At 41.0% G+C, this 18,548-nt stretch overlaps 1 protein-coding gene across 1 annotated transcript; it reads right to left on the minus strand.

Annotated features, from left to right (window-relative positions):
* Positions 1-9,344: 9,344 nt before the first annotated feature.
* On the minus strand, positions 9,345-14,315 carry LOC109201328 (uncharacterized). The gene is made up of 6 exons (XM_019356928.2): positions 13,812-14,315; positions 13,543-13,656; positions 12,623-12,755; positions 11,780-12,127; positions 11,398-11,533; positions 9,345-10,296 (listed from the first exon to the last, which is right to left on the minus strand). The coding sequence occupies exons 1-6, from the start codon at positions 14,050-14,052 to the stop codon at positions 9,553-9,555; spliced, it is 1,716 nt and encodes a 571-aa protein (XP_019212473.1). The 5' UTR covers positions 14,053-14,315; the 3' UTR covers positions 9,345-9,552.
* Between the last annotated feature and the right edge of the window lie 4,233 nt (positions 14,316-18,548).

The following is an 18,548-nucleotide window of genomic DNA, read 5'->3' on the forward strand; positions in this document are numbered from 1 at the left end:
AAATCACTTCAATACATTTTCTACAGTGTTCAGGCTATAAAACTAAAATGATCTGTTACTTTAAGTGGAATTTTGACTTTAATGCCATGAGTCACCGCCCATGTTGTGTTTATGTGTTTCTTTGTATTTTTAGATTCTCAGATTATTTTTTTTATATATGTGGAATATACCGAAGACTTTTCAATGGAACAAGACGAGCAGATGAAACATCTGCTTCCCACCAGGGATTATGGAGAGAGATTAAGTCCCAACCCGACCAATAGCACGTCCTCTTTGGAACCAAGATAGTGATAGAAATTTTAATTTCGAGGTGTAGGATGTAAGAGGTTAAGCCACGCAAGGTGAGTGCATCCCACACTGGAGCGTCCAGTGTGCTGTGACGTGCTGTGCTGCTGTACCAGTGCAGCTCCATGTCCAAGTCGAATTTTATGCTTCATCGACCGATCTAATGCAAAGGAAATATGGCTATGATGCCCTTGCTCCCCACTGCACTCCTTTGACCTGTGGTTTCGGTTCCTGGTTTGGTTTCTGCGTTTAAAGGTAAGTTGGAATCATTTGTTAAGTTGTTCCGCCTTGGTGTGTTTGTTTATGTTCAATTTAAATCAGTCTTACAGAAGGCTATTTAGGAAAAGAAAAAAATGTTATCCAAAATTTTACAAAAAATAAACTTTTAATATCTCTATATTTGCTTGTTGTTTATTCTGAACAGTATGTAAGTTACAGTGGGCCATAAGCAACGTCAAAAACTAAAAAATCAAAAAAACCTATTTGAAGCAAGTGCCAAGTGCACCTTTTCAAACTTGCCCCCTCCCCTGCCCTCCTCTCGATACACCAGCCATTTTCAGGCTACCACCAGCATGCTCTCTTGCAGGCCTGCTGTCATAGAGGATTTGCAGCCTCTAGGGTCGGGGTGTCAATCGCACAACCCACGACATAAGTTTATATGTCTGTTATTAATGCCCTGTCTGTTATGTGGAGCCGAATCTTCAGCCCTGCTGAGAATACATGCAGGCTGGCATGGGGGGTTATTTTGATGGGTACGCTATGTGGCCAATCACAGACTGACATCATGTGATCATGTGGAAGAAGAAAGGGGGCAAAATTTGCTGTGTACTACATTAAGCTGCTGGAAATAGTTTGTTCAGATATAGAGACTTTGATACTAATACTGTAAAACCACACATGATCATATCAACACGTCGCTCCCCGGTGAATTAGCCTGAGCTCATCCTTCCATACTCCACATTAGTGGTACTACCACAAAGGTTTATTAGTTACATAAATCAGAGTTTAACCAATAACCACAGTGACTTTGGAGACTTTATTTTAGACTTCCTAACATCTGTACATATTTATGTATTCATACAGATATACACACACACGTTCTCTATATTTTTGACAGTATGCCTACTTCAGAAGCCAAAAATATTATTCCAAACACAATACAGTTTTAGTAAAACTCAAAGAAAAAGTGTTGAAGGTCATTGTGACTAATGGCCTTCAAAAATTCTTGAGAAAATAGTTGCCACACAACTCCACTCACATTTAACTAATAATAATCTGTATGAACAGTTCCAGTCTGGTTTTCGCCCCTCCCACAGCACTGAAACAGCACTTATAAAAATAACCAATGATCTTCTTATGGCAGCTGACTCCGGTTTACTTTGCATTCTTATCCTCCTCGATCTGAGCGCTGCTTTCGACACTATTTCTCACTCCATTCTCCTCAGTAGGCTGGCCTCCATCGGTCTCTCCCATACTCCACTAGCCTGGTTTAAATCATACCCGTCTGATCGCACTCAGTTCATTCAACTCAAATCCTTTACTTCTCAGCCCTTTCCTCTGACCACTGGCGTGCCCCAGGGATCTGTCCTGGGGCCCCTTCTTTTCATTATCTACCTTCTACCGCTTGGACACATTTTCCGTAAATACAATATCCATTTTCACTGTTATGCCGATGACACCCAGCTTTATCTGTCCACTAAACCCGATTCTGCTCTTCCCCCATCCTCCCTCACCCTCTGCTTAGCTGAACTAAATTCATGGTTCTCTTCTAATTTTCTTAAACTCAATAGTAATAAATCCGAGCTCCTCTTAGTAGGCACTAAATCAACATTATCCAGAACCAACAGTTTCTCTATTACTATCAATAACTCGCCGGTCTCCATTTCTTCCTCTGTGAAAAGTTTGGGTGTCATCCTCGACAGTACTCTATCTTTCAATTCACACATTAATAATGTCACTCGGTCTGCATATTTTCATTTGCGCAACATCAATCGTCTCTGTCCTTTTCTCACCCCACATGCCACTGCCATTCTTGTCCATAGCCTTTTTACTTCCCGGATTGATTATTGTAATTCACTTCTTTTTGGCCTTACTCAAAAATCCATCCACAAGCTTCAACGCATCCAGAATTCTGCTGCCCGTATCATCACCAGGACCCCTTCTACCCACCACATCACTCCTGTTCTGCAGCAGCTTCATTGGCTCCCGGTCAAGTATCGTATCAATTTCAAAATACTCTTGTACGCATTTAAAGCTATTCATCATCTCTCTCCTCCATATCTCTCTGATCTGGTTAACATCACCGCCCCATCTCGTTGTCTCAGATCTTCTTCTTCCCTTTCACTCTCCGTCCCCTCCCCCCGTCTTGTCACCATGGGGAGCAGGGCTTTCAGCTGCTCTGCTCCTCGACTCTGGAATTCCCTACCTCCTGATTTAAGAAATATCTCTACCTTCTCTCTCTTTAAGTCCCAACTCAAAACCCACTTGTTCAAAATAGCTTATCCCACATAACCTCTCCATTCGGCTATTTTAAATTTGTTTATGTTCTATGACTGTGTAAACTCTTTGCTTTTATGTTGCTTTTTATTCTACTGTGTACAGTGACCTTGAGTGTTTTGAAAGGCGCTTTCAAATAAAATGTATTATTATTATTATTATTATTATTATTATTTTCATACAGATATCAATCCAAATGAGTTTAATTCTATATTTCCTGCTGTCAGTATTTTCCCACAGATGTAATTTATAACTGACATTGTTTAATAAAATATAGTGACAGAGTCAGACGTATGTTTTACAGTTCTAGCTCTATCTGTTTAGATTTCTACATTATAATCATTATAATTCATCCGATATAAATTGTAAATTATATAAATTACAGATTGATCTTAACAGTAGGTCAAACTGTATAAAAGGTTGTGCCACAAAATACTCCCAACTTAATTACGACTTAATATATTGTAGTTGAGATATTATAGAATAAAAAATAGTTCTTGGTTCTGCTTAATAGCAAACCTAGAAACTTTTACTTTAACAAACGTCAATAAAAACCTGCTTGTTAACTGTGGTTAACCAGGTCAAAGAAAGGTCACGATAATTTAATCTGTTATTGCAAATTAGGGCGACATATTATCATTTTGCCATTGTGTGTGCTTTAATATATGAATTGGTGACATTTATAAATGACACGAAGTTGCTGTTATTACCTTCAATGAATTTCTCTTTTTCCGTGAAAAACGCTGGATACTCGCCTTTTAGTTTATATGAAACCAAAGTCTTGTACTCTTCTGGTTCCATCCTCTTGTGGTGTTGTTTTTGTTTTGTTTTTTAATTGTAAATTAACTTTCTTGTTAGGTCAGGAGCACTCAGGTAAGACAAATTTTCAGTTCTTACACATAACATGAACTAATTTGCATAATTGAGGAGGAAAACCCATGTGACCTAAGATGTTGGAAAACTGTGTCAATGTGTCAATATAGGTCAACCAAATAGGCCTGTATTGAGATTATTTTGGTCATTGGGGCGTATTGCAAAAGTCACATTTTAAAACACCTGTAGCTGTGCATCCTTGGCTGCTGGGTCCCTGATAAGAGAGAAAACAAAATCCCATTTCACATTAATGTGTCATTCTTTTTTGTTGATTTTTGTAGAAAAGCATCGATGACTGGACATTCAAAGGTGTCAAATAAAGAAAACCCTTTTTTAAAATGCTGTTGGTTTTATGTTTCAATTTATGTAAGATAAAGAGAGAACCCCAACAATCAGCGACCCTCTCTGGGCAACCACTTTGGTGACAATGGGGAAGTGAAATCTCCCTTTTAACAGGAAGAACCCTCCTGCTCAAACAGGGTCTGTTGTCACCAGTTGAGGGTGACAAAAGACATGCTGTGGCAAGATTAATAATAACCAATGATTCAATAAAGAGTGTGTAATAAAAGCATGAGTAATAAAAGCATGAGACAGCAAGAAAGCGTTGGTTATTGTGGTTGCAGCTTCTAACACAGTGCTGCCTTCTACACTGAGTCATGAATCAGTCATTACAGACTTTTTACAGGATTTCAACACCTCAGAGAGCTAGAACATTTTTTTTAAGTTTAAAGTTAAATCATTTGTACGTGCTTATAGCAGTTTTTTCCCCCCTTGAATTCCACCACCTAAAACAGGGTTAAAGTAAGACAGTTTTTCTCTTATGTAGTGTTAGTCTCAACCCATCCAGCCTCAATATGCTTACTTGACACCACTACTTGATATTAAGTCACGCTTAACAATTGCAGCTTGCTGCTATCAGTTCAAGCTGGAAATGGCTATATTTAAAGGAAAACATGACAACAATAATAACAATGATAAAACTAGAGATACTTCGCCTCGTGTGTTTTATACATATAAAAAACTTGCTTCCTTACCAAGTTCAATGCTTTAAGTCATGTTAATTTCAACAAATCTTTAATTTTTAAAAAAACCCTGAACAGTCAGCTGTTCTTGCGGTTGCCTGTGCAGCACTAAAAAGCTACCTTTAGTTCTCTGTTGTATTTAGGATATACTGAATGTATTTTAATCAGCCAAGGCGAGCGCGTGGAACAACTGGCTCCCATCACGAACATTGGCGGGAGATTAATGGAGAGGTAAGTTAAGTTTACACTGTTTGTCAGTGTCACGATTAGATCGATCTAATCGGGACACTGGTCATGACACCTGGTTAAAAAAACTGAACTGTAGACTGGCGGATGGCTTCCACACAGCCTACAATAGAAGCCAAGAACTGTCGTTCTAAAAAAAAAATCATCTCACTTTTATCTGTAGCAATGTCTGGTTGTGGTCACTAAATGACTAAATGATCAGAGGCAAACAGGCGACCACAGGTCGTGTTCGCCACGTACACAGAATATTATTATGAACTTTTCTTTTTCTTCACACCCAGCCATAAATCTTCCTGTCAGCTGGAGATCTTTATGTAAAAGCTCTTGAGGTTTCAGGACTGTGATGTGCAACTGTTACAAATAAACTAACTGTGAATGTGCACTGAGTGGAATTCACAAGATAATAATTCACAAAATCAAAAATTTTCTGAGACATTGGTTACTTCCTCTTTGTCCCCTCTTACATAGTATTGTTTCTGTTGTTCTGATAAGAACAGGTGGGTGTGTTCTGTAGTCAGTTTCGCGTGGATGGAGGGGGATCATCCACTCTACCCTTTTTAAGTGAGTACCTAGAGAGCTGGTAGCTTAAATGACTTGGATGTTAACAGAGAGCGTCTGTCCTGATAGCCGGTGTCTTTGGACCTTGGATTTATATTTCCCATCTACACATAGACAGCCCGACTATGTTGCAGTTGTGTTGTAGTACAGTCCTCTGCATGCTGCTGCTGGTCTGTGTTCTGGTCAATGCCTATGAAGAAGGTAAGCTGTGAAGCTGCACGTGTGTTGTAATGTATGGAGTAGTTTGGGTGCATTTCTCTAAGGGATGGTCATGTGTCATATGTGCTTAGATTTGAGTGATATGGGAACAAATTCCAGATGTTACAGTTTCAGATTTCATATCCATTTAAAGTGTAGTGGAAAGAACTGTAAACGGCATTAAACTGACTTTGAGACCAAAGACAATATGGCCACAAATCTGTCTTCTTTCAGTGCAGCACTGGCAGAGCACAAACCAAACACTGTATCACAACATCTTCACTGTTGTTGTAAGTGCAAGCACTCAGCATCCTGTGACGTTAACTTCTGTGAATCTGACAAGAAGAAGCACTTCTTAAAACAAAAAAATATCTTACTCAGTTGCACATTTCTTTCAATCCGAGTGTGCTATTTTTAACAAATGTACAGTATTTTTTCTCTTACGTTGTAAATTTGCCCTGTACAGTCCCTTATTTCTCGTCTTTTTATTTTAAATTCGTTGCTTTTGTGTAAATCTGCCTGCTGGAACCCCTGAATTTCTCTAGAGAGGGTTCATAAAGGATATTTAACACTAAAGGACAAACACTGATCTTTTTGATGTTACAAGTAAAAAATGATCCCAGACCTGAAAAAATGTTCATTTTAGTGGAATGCACATTCCTCCGGTCAGCATGTAAATGGAAATAAGTTTAAAGCTGCATTTTCTAAGAAACACACTTCCCCCAGAATGACACATCTGTATTGGCCATGCGATACGTGTTTCCCTCTATGTGCTTGACACACAAACGCAATTTCTGCACTGACACATCAATTGCAGCTCTCTCACTCTAGATCGTCTGTTAGGTCATCCTGTAAATTCCTAATATAAAAGCTCTCTGTGACCGCAGAATGACAGAATTGGCCACGTCTCAACACTTTCAAACACACTTTTATTTACGAACCCACAAAGCAATCTCACAGCCTGTGGAAAATAAACTATTTTAATTTCATACTGATCCTTTTATGATGTGTAAATGTTTGAATCAGTGTTCTGGTTAAAAGGCATGTAAGCTTTTGTGATCTGTATCCGTACCTATAAAGATAAAAGATAAGGCTTTTTTCGTTTTTTTGCGACAAAACAATGCTGCATCACCTCTTATTGAGCAGACACTTACCCGTGTTTACTTGTGATGAATGGAGTGGATGATTGCACAAGATGTGTGTATTGAGTTGATAAATGGCATCTAAGAGAAAGAGCCCACTTTTTATGTCACAGAAACGCATTAACACCAACAGCAATGTTTGTTTAGTGACACTGGCCTGCATTTACATTACTTTTTTTTTTTTTTTTAATTTGATCCAACCTTACAGCTCACTAACAGACCTGGGCTGCTGTTGTGGAACAAACACACATTTCACCAGTTAAAGTGCAAACCTGGACTCAAAAATATATTATGCTTTCTTATCCAAATGCAAAAGAAAAAGTCAGGTTTACACTTAAATTGGGGAAGGATTTTTTCCCCATGAAAAATAAATCTAAATCTCACTGAAGTGACCTGTAAATGATGTGATGATAATCTAGGCAGTTATTTTAAAGCCAGTCCACACGAAGAGGGACAGAGCCAAAACTAACAAAACCTCACTGTGTTAAATTTCAGCATCCTGTGTGAGCTGTACTGCCTGTGGCTCTGCAGGAATCAGTGGTTTTTGCTCCAGAAGTGAGCGATGCTGTCGATGTCGTTAACTTTCCATTTTGTTTCCTCTCTTTCAGACATAAACACCACAGCTGGACAGAACGTTATTCTGACATGTCGAGCTCCAAACTACAATATCATAGTTGCAGATTGGAGCAGAGCTGACCTGGGATCAGAATATGTCCTTTTGTACCGGGATGGATGTTTTGATCCAGAAAACCAGCATCCATCTTTTAAGAACCGGGTGGATCTGCAGGACAGACAGATGAAGAATGGAGACGTGTCTCTGATTCTGAAGAATGTGACGATTAATGACACTGGAACATACGAGTGTCGTGTCATACACAGAAGAAAACACCGTGGAAAAAGAGCTGTTTTGAAAAATAACCCCATCAGCATCATCCACCTGAGTGTTGTTGATCCTCCAGGTGAGTGAGTAGAGTTGAGTGTGTGTGTGATCAGAGGTGAAGCTGCTTCCTGGTTGTTGATGTTTGTTTCTAAAGATGTTGTTGATGAGACTTTGTAGAAAGCAGCTGGTCTGAGTGATGTGATCAGAGTGCAGTAGATAATGTCTGACAGCAGTTTGAAGAGGAAATGGATTCTGTTCTGTTCTTCACTCATCACCTACCTGACAGCTGACACCTCACACCTGTTTCTCACCTGCAGGTCAGACAGGAGGAGACACAGAGGATGGAGGGAAGGAGGATGGAAGGAAAGAGGATGGAGGACATGGAGAGGATGCATCTGTTGGATTGAAACTTGGCCTGTTACTTTCTGCTGTGCTTGCTGTTGTTGCTGTTTTGTTTTGTTTTTTTATCTACAGAAGTTATAAACAACAGAGTCGAGATTCACATCGTCCTTCTTCTGTACCGCTGTGTCTGAGATCTTTCTACGGCCAAAGTCTGAATCTCCTGTTTCTGAACACAGAGACAGAAATCAAGTAAAAACAGACAACAAACTCTACTGGCTGTCATACACGACACCTGTTTCATCAGCACTGAGAGAGCAGCAGCAGAACATTTGGAGGCTGTTAAATCTGTATTTGAGTTTTGTTTTTAAAAACTGAGCAAACAGAAACAGGCCTTAAAGTTATCGTGGGGTATTACTGAGGAGAAAGGGGGTGTGCTGCCACCTGTTGGTTGTAGTTTTTTTTACCGATAGTCACTTGGACGATGTTGCAGTTTAGTAATGACTGTTATTGACTGTATATTTTATTATCTATTTTAATCATTTTACTGATTCATTTTTATCTTTATTTTAATATTTATTATTTATTATTATTTATTAATTATTATTCTTTGTCATTTTAATTGGTTTTAACTTCTATCACAGTTTTTTACTGGAAAGTACTTTTGACAACCATGTTGTTTTTAAAGTGCTCTATAAATAAAGTTGGATTGGATAAGAAAGAATGAGAGATTATCAGAGGCTATGCCCTCTCTTTGGTTATTCCACACCGGTGGAATTACCTGGGTCTCAGTCACACGACCCATGTCACCTCTACTTAAGGCCGCATAATGACGTGAAGAAAGATTTTTTAAAATTTATTCCAAAATGATTTAATATGAAGGCAGAGTGTCACAGGTATCGACCTAAAGCATGTGGCCTCATGGGCAGTGTAGTCTGTGCTGCAGGGAGAATGGACTACCATACTTCACTTGTAACAGAACTGATACTGCTGCACAGGAACACAGGAAACTAGATGGTGGCTAATGTTTCCTGTGTTTTTACCTAATCTGTTTTGAGTCTCATTTGAGTGAAATGTGTTTGAAAAAAAAAAAAATCAGAATTGAGCATTAAGACCTGCAGTGTGACCGTAGCTTAAATTGTGTATGCGCCGAAGGACTACCTAGTGCAAAGAATATACATGGATACAGTTGTGCATAAGCCAGCTATTTCTTTTTCTACATATATATGAGTCAAAATAGCCGTGTTTGAAAAATGAACAGTGAAAGCAACAGCAAAAAGAAAAACAGATCCTTCAGGCTGGATTGAACAAAGTGATATTTTATTTGCAAAACTTTTCATGAATTTTTAAAAAATATTTTACTGTTGTGTGAAACCAGAAAACTCTTATTTTAGCAACGGTATCAAAAACATTATAACATTGAATGTTTGCAGAACTTATTTACATAGTATTTAAAGCTCCATGCCTAGCACAAGTTACTTGCACTGGTGTCTTGGGAAAAGTCCATCTCGTCTCACTTAACCTGTTTTTTGACTAATGCTGTGTTCTGGTAATTTGACAGCATACATGCTACTGCAAACAGTTGGCTGATATTGTAAACAGGTGACATGGTGATGATGCCATCAAAAAGTTTGTTCTGTTTGATCCTCCTAATGACTCGCTCCACATGTACCCTGAGTCTGACTGTGGCCTGTGTCTCCTTAACCTGGTTCTTCTTCTGCTTGGATAGAAAAGGTGGGCGGTACACTTTGCATTTACAACAATCTGTGATCAGGAAGCCCTTATCTACCATCACTGCCATGTCTTCAGTCAACTTCTCAGCAATGCCTGACTGTTTGAATAGTTTGTTGTCACTAACCGAACCTGCGTACAGATCAGAGATGAATGTGACTGGACCATGTGGAGCTATGCCAACCAGGGCTTTCATCGTGCAGTGGGATTTGTATGAAGAGTACGTTTCACTCTGGAGAAGTGGTGAGGATGGTGTCTGACACCTCAGCTCTGTACAGTCAAGGATCACCTGGGTGTCTGAGAAATCTTTGAATTCCTTAGGGAGGTAAGCTTGCACTTCTGCACGTGTAAGCCAGATGCACTGAGACCCCAGTGCAGTGGCAAGAAAACTTGTCCATGTTGCAATGATGCGGCTCACTGTGGACTGGTGTGTGTTGAATTGATGAGCCAGGTCCCTCTCCTTCAGACCAACAGACAGGAAAACCAGGAAAAGAAAGAACTCGTCGATTGGCTGGAGCAGCTGCCTCTGAAAGGTTAAAACAAAAGGGAAAATGTTACTCCTAAAGCTATGAACTAGTAAGATCATCCTTTTCTTGGCTAAATGTTTTGTAAGATTGCTGTAATGGTTATGCACACCATACTGTACTGTCAGAGTTGAATTTTATTATTTTTCTACTAAATAAAGTTGTTTTTATTATCTTTATATACACACTGCAAACGTCCTCATATGAGTTGTAGGACAAGTCTTAGTAGGACTTGTTAACAGTCCTACTAAGGGGCGGGTCAAATGTCAACGGCACTTCATCCATGTTTATGATCTCGTCTGCTCCGATGGAATATTCGTTTATCTTTCGTTGTGTGAATTTGCGCAAGTTTGTTATTTTCTCTGCATAGTCGGGAGGGAGTTGCTGACACACAGTCGTCCGCGCCCTGATGGACAGTCCTTTTCGTTTTTCCGTTGGCGACTGTTTTCAGTCGGATCTGCACAGTTGAAACACCTCGCCCATTTGCTCTCTGTGTGTTCACCCAGTCTTCAATACATTTGGGCCATCTGCTCTTATTTCCTGTGAAAGCTCTCGTCTTTTTGGACTGAGCCAGTTCGTCACGCTGGCGTCTCCAACGTCTCACCATTGATTCGTTTATACCAAGGGTACGTGCAGCAGCTCTACTTCCCCTCGCTGAGAGCCAAATCGACTGCCTTTAATTTGAAAGCTGCATCACATGCATTTCTTTTGTTTGCCATACTGAGGGTTTGTGAATGAAAGCTTCCTTTGCTCCTGTAATACTCCTCTTGCTAATCAAGTTTGTTTTTCGCGCTACTTCGTACAGCACTGCGTTGCCTGGTGGACGGACATGTGACCAACATACGACTCTTGTCCCCCAATACTGTGTGTCTGATCACATGCCCTTCTACCAGCCAATGTAGTGCCGTACAACAGCGGAACAAACCAAAACAAATCCTCTTACGATATCACAAAAATCATGAACAATCCATAGAAAAGCCGCACCTGACTGAAAGGGTTCAAAGCTTGTGCAAAAAGTAGTTGCTTGTAGCCCAAAAATTACGCTACATAAATACAATAACATTGCACCTCTAGTTCCAACTACCAACAAAGCCATAGCCTACCGTTTGTGTGCGTGCAGGTGTCAACACTTCTTCGTCCGTGTTGGCAGCTGACTTGGCTCCTGAAGCCTGGATCATTTCATAGATGCAAGGCTCAATCAAAACCCAGAATGCCATCAAATGATTATAGCTTGGAAATCTATTCACAAGAGAGACAAACATCGTGTCAATCATCAATTAACATCACACATTGAAATTAATTAATGTCTGATTAAGACGCTATTTGGTGCATCTACATGAAACATACAATCAGCAGACAAAAAGTAAATATTGATGTTGTTTACATGAAGACTGGAAACACTTGAAATTTAACTGATGGTGACATTGGTATGAGCTAACTGTATATATATTATATACAGTTAGCTTGAATAGAACTTGGGTGTACCTGGTATAGAACTGGATGTCAGTGTCGGAACCAGCAAACCGCTGTAACCCAAACTCTCGCTGGACACGTAACTCCTGTATTTCCTTCTTCAGACTCTCCAGGTCTTTGGACAGGTCTTCTGCTGATGGCTCAGGAAATGAGCAGTAGTCATGATCTGTTGTAACACTGTGCTGACCTTGATCCCCAGGATGAACTAGTTCAGGGGGTCGCTCCGTTCTCTCCCAAACACTACTCCGCGGTGGTTCAACTTTATAATTATTCCACTGAAAAAGTGTCGGGACAGCACCTTTAATAAGCCGCCTTCGACCATCAAGGGTTGTTGGTCCTGCATCCTTGGCTGCTGGGTCCCTGATAAGAGAGAAAACAAAACCATGTTCATTCTTTTTTGTTGATTTTTGTAGAAAATGGGCCATGTTTTTGGTGACAGTGGGGAAGGAAACACTCCCTTATAACAGTCAGAATCAAGAGGGTGGGGAGGCGAGGAAGACAGAACAAAAGGCACGCTGTGGCAAGATTAATAATAACTAATGATTCAATTCAGAGAGGTGTATAAATGCACAGTGGGTGAAAATGTGATTAATAAAGAGTGCATTATGTGCTAAGGGTTTAAACAGCTCCAAGAATTAGAAGAACTTTTTAAAAACAGTTTTAAAGTTAAAATCATTTCTATGTGTTTATTGTAGGTTTTTTTTTTTTTAGTTTTCCACCACCTAAAGCAGGGTTAAAGTAACACAGTTTCACTATCATGTAGCGTTAGTCTCACCTCACCCAGCCTCAATATGCTTACTTGACAGCACTCCTTGGTATTAAGTCACACCCAGAGAAAGACTTTGATATATTCACCTTGGAGGGATGTCTTCTGCAGATAGCTTGATTTGTGCTATCCGTTTTAGCTTTGCTGTCTGTCTTCTGTTGAACACATCCAGTCTCATTTTTCTTCTTATCTCCTCTGCAGATGCCTTCTCTGCCTTTCTGCCTACAAAATAAACATAAACATTTCAGTATTTCTACTTTAGAGCTTGCTAACTAAGAAAGCACGACATAAAGCCCACTATGCATGCAGCTATGTGAGCTTTATGTCCACATAGCTGCAACGATAGTCTAGTAAATAATGAAAACACTTATGTTAGAAAGCTTATATTTGGTAACTTGACATTTTCATACAAAATGATCGCTGCACAAGCGGAATACGACGGCTGGAACTGAGCAGTGCTGATTTTCTGAACACTGGAAAATAACTCAAAATGTTAGAAATATTCCAATGTTAGAAAATCAGCACTGCTCAGTTTTATTCATTGTAAATCTTGAAAACTGACTAGGTTACTTTTAAAAATACAACACTGTCAAAAGTGTTCATTTAACACTCAACAGTGTGGACACATATAGACACTCTGTAGTGTTAATTTAACACTGGAGATTTTGCTGTGTACAACTGAGTAAAAATACAACGATGCCAGAAAGGAGTATTGCACTTAGTGTTATTGTCCAGCCCCCACCACAATTAATGTTATACATTTATCAATGAACTGCAAATATCTCGTTGTCATATTATGTGTCCATAATTGTAAAGTAGATGCAAACTACTACATTGATAATCGAGCAAGATATTACTTTAAACCCATTTGTGTCCTCCATGCACACAAGGGGAATTTTCAGCGGTTTTCACATTAAGGCCGTATGAACCCTCAAAACTTTACGTGGTGATTGCCGGACACTAAGAGCAATTTTTTGAATTAGGGATTGGGGGTGGGGGTGGTGTTTACCTCCGACTAGTGCTCTTTGTTGTTGTCCTTGCGTTCGTCGTCTTTTTTCGGAGTTCATGTGTAGCGTTGGTACCCAGTCTGGATTTGTTTGATCCATTTCATAGGCAGGCTTCCCTACAGTGGTGCGAAAGAATTAGCGAATCTTTACATAGCACGTGTGTCTGCAAAGTCACTCAATACGATGTTTGTTCGGATTGTATAACCTCCGAGCGCATCAACAATAAAATTATTAAGCTATAAAGAGTGATGTGAACATATATAGAACTTACCGGAGTGAAAATGTCGGGAGCACACCAACAGATATTTGGAGATGGAAGAGAACTGGAGATCAACTCGTCCCACGGCTGCTATCCAGGCTAGACGCCTTTTTTTGGTAAGTTCCGCTATATGAGCTCCCTCATGTTGCTTCCAGGTGGGGAAAGAATGAAAAGATAAACCATTCCCAAGCTTATTCCCTTGCCGGTCGTGCGATCGAACACTACAGCCGATCACACAGCAGTTACGAACCATGGCTGATGTCTGTGCTTTCGCTCCTCTTTCGTTTGAGCCCCGAAATATGGCGCATCAGCCCAAAAGCCTTCCCACGCCCACCCGCGTGACATCACGCGCCAAAGTCCTGTAGGATAGTGATGTGTCCTGTGCGTCTAAGCGTGTGTCAGGGGAGTTTTTGTGAAGCACGTATCGAGGCTCGCTTTGATTACGTATGCAGTGACGTTCGAGGCCTCGCGGGCAGTCCGTACCACGTGACTGATTCAGGAACTGTCTCGCCGGTTCGCGCCTGATTCGAAATAAAATGGGCAGCAAAACACAGCGGATTCCCCATCACACTGTGTTGTGGAATTGGATTAGTACGTGCTACATAGTTACTTGAGCTTTTTTTATTTAATCTCCTACTAAAGCATGCACACAGTAATAAATATCACAAAAGATAAGTACCATAATATAAATAAACAACACTACAGATCCTATAATCTGATTTCTGTCTTTTAGTTTATTAAAAAGTGAAGCGCCACACAGTTTGTGTGATTATCCAGATGTACATAAACATGATTACACAGTTACACAATCACACCAAAACTCTGTCCTGATAGTTTCCACTTTCTCTTTTGTATCAGACATACTGAGACAATATTCGGGATAAATAACCATAAAAACAATTCATTTATTCAGTTTAGAGGTTTACACATCACATCAGTATAGTCAAAGAGACTGTTTCACTTGAATCCACTTGATGGCGCAGTAGAGCAAATGAATCATCACAATGCTTTGAACCATGAGTCGACCAGTGTGATGGAAAGCTTCAGTTCATCACGAGGCTTCATCTTATGGAACGCCAGGACTGCCATAATGAATTAATTAAATACATGATTAAATAACTAAGTAAATGTGGCAATAATTAATTAAAATAGGAAATAATAAATAAAAATGGAAAAGAATTAATTAAATAAACACATTTAATTAATTAATTCCGGTAGATGGTGGCTCTCAAGCACAGCAATGTAAATCTCACACACATTTCATACAGAAATGAAATGAGGTGGAATGAATACTACAGAATGTACATAAGGTGCAGTTGCAGTCTGGCAGTGGGAGCAGTGTGACAGTTCAACTGTTTAGGAGGGAGATGGCGAGGGGAAAGAAACTGTTCCTGTGTCGGGTGGTCCTGGTCTGCAGCAGATCAAAAAGTCTGTGTCCAGGGTGTGAGGGGTCTGTGATGATTTTCCCTGCCCGTTTCCTGGTTCTTGAGAGGTACAGATCCTGGATGGAGGGCAGGGGGGCGCCGATGATCCTTTCTGCTGCCCGTACAGTCCGCTGCAGTCTGCTCCTGTTTAGTGGCTGCACCATACCAGACTGTGATGGAGGAGCAAAGGAGAGACTCAATGACTGCAGTGTAGAACTGGATTAGCAGCTCCTGTGGAAGACTGTACTTCCCCAGTTGTCTCAGGAAGTACATCCTCTGCTGGGTTTTTTTGAGGATGGAGTTGATGTTGGTCTCCCACTTCAGGTCCTGGGAGATGGTGGTACCCAGGAACTTGAAGATCTTCACAGTCGACTGTTGTGGCAGATTTCTTTTCTCATATATTAATCACATATTTAATTATATCACATTAGTTATAGTAATATCACTTTCTCACTTTACTATAGTAAGAGCACTCCTGCCACGACTTTACATGCATGTGGAAAGTTAACACAGTGAGGCCATTGTAATGGGAGACGTTAAACAGATAGTGAGGCTCCTTCTGCTTATCATGGATGTAAATCCTTAGGTGAAGGCTAAGCAGAAAACAAGGTCATAATTCTCTCTGTACGGGAGGAGGTATAGCCCCCCCCCGTGAGAGGGGCCAACATGTAAGAGTTTGAGGAATGTTCTTTGTCTGTCTCTGTATATAAGATGTAACTGCGGTGGCCACAATTCAGAGATGGTCCTGGTGTTTCACTGGGATGCTCTCTCCACATTGCAATGTGTTCATTAAACCCACTTCAAATCAAGCTCACTGGGTCTGTTGCAGGTTATTGTTAAAATTTCCATAACACGACACTGGGCTGTCTGATATGAGGGAGAGCAGAGTTGAGGGACATCTCCTGAAGTCCACTGTCATCTCTACAGTTTTAAGAGTGTTCAGCTCCAGATTGTGCTGACTGCACCAGAGTACCAGCCGCTCAACTTCCTGCCGGTATGCAGACTCATCACCATCCTGAATGAGGCCAATGACGGTGGTGTCGTCTGCAAACTTTAGGAGTTTAACAGCCGAGTTCTTGGAGGTGCAGTCATTAGTGTAGAGGGAGAACAGTAGTGGTGAGAGGACACATCTTTGAGGGGCTCCAATACTGAGGGACCGAGTTTCAGAGGTGATCTCCCCCAGCCTCACTTGCTGCTTTCTCTCTGTCAGGAAGCTGGTGATCCACTGACAGGTAGCTGGTGACACGCTGAGCTGGGAGAGTTTGGAGAAGAGAAGTTCAGGAATGATGGTGTTAAAAGCCGAACTAAAGTCCACAAACAGGATCCTGGCATAAATTCCAGGGCGGTCGAGGTGTTGCAGAACGTAATGCAGCCCCATGTTCACTGCATCATCCACCGACCTGTTTGCCCGGTAGGCAAACTGCAGAGGCTCCAACTGGTGGCCTGTAATGTCCTTCAGATGGGCTAACACCAGTCGTTCGAAGGATTTCATGACCACAGACGTCAAGGCGACAGGTCTGTAGTCATTCAGTCCTGTGATGGTGGGTTTCTTGGGAACAGGGATGATGGTGGAGCGTTTGAAGCAGGAGGGAACTTCGCACAGCTCCAGAGATCTGTTGAAGATGCGAGTAAAGATGGGAGCCAGCTGTTCAGCACAGGTTTTGAGGCAGGAGGGTGAGACACCGTCTGGTCCGGGGCCTTTCCTGGGCTTCTGTTTCTGAAATAGTCGGCTCACATCCTCAGTGTGTAGTCTGAGTTTCAGGGAGGAGGAAAGGGGGGTGAGAGGTGTGATGGAGGTCATTGAGTCTGGATTGGAGAGGACGGTGGTGGTCGTTGGGTCTGGAATGGGGAGGGTGGGGGTGGTCGTTGAGACTGGATTGGGGAGGGTGAGGGTGAAGGGGGGAGAGGTGGAAGATGTGTTGGGGGTCAATGTCTGAAGCAATGTCTCTGAGGAGGGGAGGGTGAGGCGTGGGAGTCTGTCTGTCTAAAACCTGCAGTAGAACACATACCACCGTCACGCAGTCTATTCTTGAAAATAGTTTGTGCATCTTCATTTTTATTCACGGTTCCACATGTGGCAAAAGTTTTGTGTTGCCTTAACTTACACCCTGTAAATTTAATAATCTATAGTTCAAACGTGGGGATGGGGACTACTTTTTGTTTTTATTTGCTGACATAACCAACTCTGTCTAAAAATAAACCTCTGACATGTTTAAACATATGAAGAATGGGATGTAGTATCCTCTAACTACTTGGTTAAAATAGTGTTAGAGAAATAAACATATTCTTATAGCAATGTGCATCACTGTAATTATAAAACATGAACCATCTAAAATGGTCCCACCAGTGTGTAGTCCTACTTAGAATAATCCTTTAACTGTCCCACAAGGGGAAATTTGGTTGTAACAGCAGCCACTTGCACAATCACTTCTGCATTATACTCAGCCCTGCCCCACTGTTTCCGCAGTGGTTAAACAGTGGCGACGTTCTACACCCGCTGCCTACAAGCTCCCAAAATTGAACAACTGCCAGAAAATTAGATAAAGGATTTACGTTATATGCTGCATCACAGATACACAACTATGAGGGTAAGAAAACAGAAATTAAAAGACAAAAAAAACGTTGGCTAACGTCAAATTCAAACATTGTGTTACTCCTCTCTGCTTTATCACACCTAATTTGACTGGTCAGATAGTTTAATCAACATGTGTTTGAGTGATCAGAAGCAAATATACATCAAGTTAATACTGCAAACATACACCATCTAAAGTATTACAGTTATCGAGGATGGTTACTTTTGTTTTAATACAGAGGGAAGCACTAAGCCTGTAGAGGTCAGTAACCATAACACTGAACTATGATCCTGTTCGCCTCGTGTTTGTGGGCTCAGAGGGGGAGCGTCTGCATCACAGAACCTTGTCTGTAACTCTGGAAATGGCTCACAAAATAGAGGAAGCTCCACATGAGCAAAGCTCTTTCTCTGACTCCACAGGCCCAGAGTGACTGCCTCTTGGTTTCGGGAGGTGTGTCACATCAGAGGCCAGAGCTCAGCAGAGTCACTAGCAGAGTGTATAATGAAGGGAACAAGGCAGACAGCAGACATGAGGAGAGGTACTGAGATGGAGCCTGCAATAGCAGCAGAGTGTAGTAGGCTAATGAATGTTAACTACTCATCCTGTGGTCTGGTCATTCACCCCATTGCCCCCTGGCTTTGCTGCAGCTCCTGATGGTGTTGTTTTTGACCCCAATGAAAACCCCCAGATTGGCCTCGTGAAATTCAAATGTCCCAATGTACAAAACTTTATTGACTGCAAATATGTGCAGA

The sequence above is a fragment of the Oreochromis niloticus genome, linkage group LG3 (assembly GCF_001858045.2).
Source record: "Oreochromis niloticus isolate F11D_XX linkage group LG3, O_niloticus_UMD_NMBU, whole genome shotgun sequence".
NCBI lineage: Eukaryota > Metazoa > Chordata > Actinopteri > Cichliformes > Cichlidae > Oreochromis > Oreochromis niloticus.

Coding starts and splice junctions, on each gene's coding strand:
- LOC109201328 (XM_019356928.2), bottom strand. CDS start 14,052: ATGGTTCGTAACTGCTGTGTGATCGGCTGTAGTGTTCGATCGCACGAC. Junction 12,756..13,542: donor ACAAAGAGCACTAGTCGGAG/GTAAACACCACC, acceptor TTTATTTTGTAG/GCAGAAAGGCAGAGAAGGCA. Junction 11,534..11,779: donor GACATCCAGTTCTATACCAG/GTACACCCAAGT, acceptor TCTTGTGAATAG/ATTTCCAAGCTATAATCATT.